Source organism: Argentina anserina, chromosome 6 (assembly GCF_933775445.1).
Source record: "Argentina anserina chromosome 6, drPotAnse1.1, whole genome shotgun sequence".
Classification (NCBI taxonomy): domain Eukaryota; kingdom Viridiplantae; phylum Streptophyta; class Magnoliopsida; order Rosales; family Rosaceae; genus Argentina; species Argentina anserina.
The window spans coordinates 23,517,114-23,522,637 of NC_065877.1; the positions used below are offsets into that span (position 1 = coordinate 23,517,114).

The 5,524-nt window shown below is 37.3% G+C and overlaps 1 protein-coding gene across 1 annotated transcript; it reads left to right on the forward strand.

The window, feature by feature from the left end:
- Positions 1-707: 707 nt before the first annotated feature.
- LOC126799101 (DNA (cytosine-5)-methyltransferase DRM2-like) lies at positions 708-5,111 on the forward strand. Its single transcript, XM_050526223.1, is given in 12 exon segments — positions 708-734; positions 814-849; positions 1,156-1,254; positions 1,256-1,294; positions 1,794-1,893; positions 1,986-2,032; positions 2,646-2,750; positions 2,972-3,071; positions 3,205-3,296; positions 3,412-4,134; positions 4,463-4,886; positions 4,996-5,111. Coding segments are annotated over 11 exon segments (1,824 nt in total). The 5' UTR covers positions 708-734; positions 814-846; the 3' UTR covers positions 5,088-5,111.
- The last annotated feature ends 413 nt before the right edge of the window (positions 5,112-5,524 follow it).

The following is a 5,524-nucleotide window of genomic DNA, read 5'->3' on the forward strand; positions in this document are numbered from 1 at the left end:
CCGTTAAACTTCGTTGTACAAATAGAAATAACACAATGGTATTCCATTTAATTTCGTTGTGTCAATAACGCGCATGACATGTCTTGCTGCGTAAAGACATCTCCGTGCATAGGCATCTGCCGAGTTTTGTTACAACGATGTTTTAAAGACGTTATATGTATATCTAGTCACATAATGATTTTTTCACTGTTATCTAATTATTTTCATCACACAACGGTTTGATACACAACGGTTCTTATTTATATCAGATAATGGTTTTAGCTATTATCTGTTGCATTTTTGGTTGTGGTGTAACATGTCATATATATGTATAAGGTGATCCGAAAGACTCAAATTCTAGATAACTTGCAAAACATGACAGACCTTGTATTCAAAACAACATGGAATAGAAAATCTCAGTCATTAATACAATAGCTAAACTCGTCAGTTAATTTTTCCGAGCTTTAACTTTTAATTTTCAGGTGTTTTATGGGTTAATTTTCTCTGCAATACTTTTGTTGGCACAAGTAAAAACAAAAACAAAAGAAAGGTGACGAGCGAGAGTAGTTGAAATCTGTAGGCATCAGATGGTGACACGGCATGTCGTTAACTCTGTTAAGCGGCACCAGGTGGCAGTCGTTTCTTCCATTTTCCATCACCCTTTTGATCACAACTCTCCCTCTTCTTCTTCTTCTTCTTCTTCTTCTTCTTCTTCATTTTTACAGAGAGCTAGCTCCTCTGCATTTTCACCTCAGGTAATGAAATTAGGTTCATTTTCACGCACTAGTTTGGAAATTTGATGTAATTAGTGAACGGGTATGTTTGCGTCGACAGGTTGAAAGCGAAGCCTAGAGTTCACAGAGAAGAATGGTACTACTACTTCTTCATTGCTTTCTTCCTAAGCTTGCTACATCCTTTTACAAGTTTCAATTTCTTAATATTTGGGTAAAATATTTGTGGGTTTCTTAAAGATTTGTTCTTTCCTGCTTAAAGATTCGGTCTTTGTTTGATTTTTTATGGTTGTATTGTCGAGTTTGAGTGCAACCTTGAGTTAGTGGACTAAGTGGATGTTGTTCTGTTTAATTTCCATGTGGCTCAATTAGTAATGTAGTATTCGCCTGTCGATTTTACGACCTTTTCTTGTTCATGTGTGTGTATATGTTTGATGTTGTGCAGGATGGAAGTAGTACTTCTAGTGTGGAAGGCATTGATATCGATTGGGACACAGAAGATGAGCTTGAATTGGACAACTTTACGCTGTCTCCTTCCAAGTTTGGAACTTACAGGCGGCGAAGCGAATATGGTATGTGGGGAGGTAAATGAATTTGCATCAAAATGTTATGAAAATTGCTTTTGTTATTACTGGTATATTCATGAGGTGGGTTAGTTATTTTATGAAAGTAGGGGTAATACTGGCTTCTAGTTGTGTGTTCTTGGAAACTCGGTTAACATAGTGATGCTTTGGGTTACATGAGCAAATTTTCGTTGCATATTCCTGAAACATTTTTTTTGTGCATGTGGTTGCTGATAGTGTTACCTATTTGATTTGTAAGTTTTCTGAAGTACATTCTGTGTGAATTAGTAACTTTCTTAATACTCCCAACACTTAATCCGTAGACTTGGTGAAGTTTCTAACTTTGTGAGACGTTTTTTTTTTCTCAGCTCAAACACACCTCGTTTGAGTCTGGCCCAAGTATATATATATAGAACCTCAGATTTGGATGACTATATGGCATCTAGCGCTCTTTTGTTTATTATAGAAGCAAGCATGAGATGTAGATAACTAACATACAGTTCCTTTTTTCGTCCTGCAGGGGAGCTCATCTCCAAGTTCTTCCAACTCCAAGGTTCTTGATCAGTTCATGGGGATGGGATTTTCTAAGAAGATGGTTGAAAAAGCAATTGACGAACATGGTGAAACCACTTTTCATTCATATAGGAACATGTTGTTCTCCTGCTGTATCTATAACCCTTCTAATGTAAAACTTGTTTGATGAAATATCCAGGAGAAGAAAATACAGATGCAATTCTGGAAATGCTCCTCACATATTCAGTGAGTTTAACAATCTTTCACACATACTGGTGCCCTCTTAAATATAGTATTGTGAGTTTTGTTAACTTGGTTGCCAATACTTTTAGAATCTTACATCAGACTTTGCACCTGAGGGGTGGGGAGGGGTTGTTGGCAGAGCTTGCATGTAATGCTAATTTAACTTTTGCTGTCAGCCATAGGTGTTAAATTTAGCAGCACAGCGCTACCATCATTTCTGCTAATTTCTTCTCTTCCTTCTTTCTCTTTACTCTCTGTGCAGTACCTTTTAATTGTAAGGTGTATTTCTCATACTTCTCATATTAGTTATAAACTTATAATACAGCCCCACGGTCATTTACTGTCTACTTCAGAGTCCCTTCTTTCCAGCGTAGATGATTTCGATTCCGGCGATTTCTAAACTCAACCTTATGTGTCATACGATAGATAATTAAGTGGGATATTGTTAGTGTTATTAGTTGTTCAGATGCACATTTATTTTATTCCAAGATATATGTGTCATAGGTATTTGACTCTCCTTTTTGCATCTTTTAATAATGTAGACTGATCTTGACTTACAAGGAAAGGAAGGAAATAATCTACAACGTTCATCAAATTTTTTTCAACTGTTTTTCAGGTTTTGGAAAGTTCTTCACAAGAACTGCAGCAAACTGATTCAGATTACTTCTCAAGAAGCTTTCTTGATGACTTTTCAGATTTGGACATCTCTAGTGATGAGGTAGTGATTGGATTCTCGAATAGCTTTCTTTCGTTAGAGCTCTCATTTATTCTGAGCTTAGCCATGGCTCTTCTTTATATTATTCAGCAAGACCGTATCATAATCTCTTAACTTGTTGTATTCTATATTTCTTATTATTGTCGATGAGTAATAAGCTTATAAATGTAGGGTTATGACAACAACAAGTGACTTGCCTCATAAAACGTAGTTCACCTATTTTGCAGGAAAACACAAGTCCTACATCCGAGGAGGTGAAGCTGCTCATGTCCTTAATCAAAATGGGGTACACAGAAGAGGAAGCTTCCATAGCTATTGAAAGATGTGGTATCATTTTAGTTTTATATATAATCCATTATGCTGATTTAGATTTTTTTAGAGATTCCGGTACGTACACATGTCCAAATTAGTTGCTTCATTCTTTTCTTTAAACCAACTACTCTATCCCTTAAATTTGCAGGTTTGAGCTCGTCACTTCTGGAATTGACTGATTTTTTATCTGCTGCTCAATTGGCAAAGGCAGAAGATGCCCTTCTTCCTCTTGAACAAAAGGTCCTCTAATCCCTTTATTTTCCCATTGACTATTAAACATCTTCAATTTATACGCCAATCAGTCTATTTGTTGTATATGTTTGATAGATTGTGATTGCAGCGTCTGGTTTTGTAGCCCGGACTGAAGCGTCTACACAATGATGATCATAAGAAGAAAAGGAAACTTTTGATTGATGAAGTGTCGAAAAGGAAAAGGCAGAATAGGTTCATAGGGGAAGATAATGAGACTGTTCGTCTCCCAAAGCCAATGATTGGGTTTGGTATTCCAAGTGGACCGTACCAATCTTACAGAAATCTTCCAAAGGTAGCCATTGGACCTCCCTATTTTTATTACGAGAATGTAGCCCTTACTCCCAAAGGGGCTTGGGACACTATATCCAGATTTCTATATGATGTCCCACCTGAATTTGTTGACTCTAAGCACTTCTGTGCTGCTGCCAGAAAAAGAGGTTATGTGCACAATCTTCCAATAGAGAATAGATTTCCTCTTGTTCCGCTACCCCCACAAACCATACATGAAGCATTTCCATTGTCAAGAAAGTGGTGGCCTTCATGGGATACACGGACAAAGCTAAACTGCTTAGTAACATGCCATTCAAGTGCAAAGTTAACAGAGAGGATCATGAAGGCTCTTGAGGGCTACGATGACATTCCACCGGAAGAAGTTCAGCGGGGTGTAATGCATGAATGTCGGAAGTGGAATTTAGTGTGGGTTGGAAAAAATAGGGTTGCCCCACTTGAGCCTGATGAATTTGAAATGCTTTTGGGTTTTCCAAAGAACCACACCAGGGGTATAAGCAGGACTGATAGATATAAATCTCTCGGGAATGCATTTCAGGTACTACTTTTTGCTGGAATTAGTTTTCCATTAGAGCTTCTTTTTTCCTTTTTTTTTTCTTTTTTTTGCAAATTGTGATGCAGTTATTCATAAGTACATATATATATATAATATATGTATAACCCTGTAAAAGAGTTTCGTTGTTTCTGTGGTTTCATTCTTATAATATTATGTCAGCAGAAGCATGAAACTATTGGTTGTGCTCATGACTGCTAACCTTATATTTTGAGCTTTCCTATCAACTGCCACATAACTGTTCAATTCAGATAAACCATGTTTGTTATATACACTTCTCAGACAATTTACTTATGAGTTCAACCTAATCCAGATTGACACCGTGTCATACCACTTGTCTGTTTTGCGAGACATGTTTCCGAATGGCATCAACGTCCTTTCTCTTTTCTCTGGGATAGGTGGGGCAGAAATAGCCCTTCATCGGCTTGGTATCCATATGAAGAATGTTGTGTCTCTAGAGATTTCAGAAGTGAACAGAAATGTTTTGAGGTGTTGGTGGGAGCAGACAAAGCAAACCGGGAATTTAATTCACCTTCCTGATGTGCAAGAGCTGAATGCTGCCCACTTGGAACAGTTTATAAGTGCATTCGGCGGATTTGATTTTATAATTGGTGGCAGTCCCTGTAACAATCTTACAGGTAGCAATCGATATCATCGAGATGGACTCGAGGGGAAAGAATCTTCACTTTTCTATCATTACTTCCGAATACTGGACTTGGTCAAGTCTATTATGGCAGGTATATAAGTAATCCACATGAAACTGGTCATGTTCTGAAGAGACTAAGAATGGTACACCAAAAACAAGGAGTCCTGTTCTGTAATAATGTTGAGCTTTTCATGATGCAGCTGATAAGCCAATTAGGTATGAGTGCAAGTTAGTGACTATTTTTTTAAATCAGATATGGGTTTTCGCCAGCCGCCTCATAACAATTTTTTGACCTACCCAGAGACTCAGTACAGCAGTTGGTCATCAATGGAGTGACAGCAAAAGTATTGACAGGTGACTCCCTCTTCCAATCTATATAATTTAGCAATATTCTTTGTGGTCATGTATTCAAATCTGGGATTTCTTCGTTGGATTCTTGGTTTTTATTTCCTGGTCTGATTGAACATTTGTTCTGTTGTGGAATTTAGATTTTGTGTGGGATTAGTTAAGCTTCTTGGTGATGTGATTACTGTTTAATAATAGGGTTTAGGGATTGAGCAACATGATGTTTGTTTGATTATTTCATGCATATGTTAGTATCCATCTAAATGGTAGTCCTGTGTCCCAAAATTTGTCTCTGGTATATTGATCATGCAAATCTGCTTTTACACACTGCCTTATCTTTTTCGAGTTGGTATTAACTTTTGTGTCACTACATGAAATTAGGAA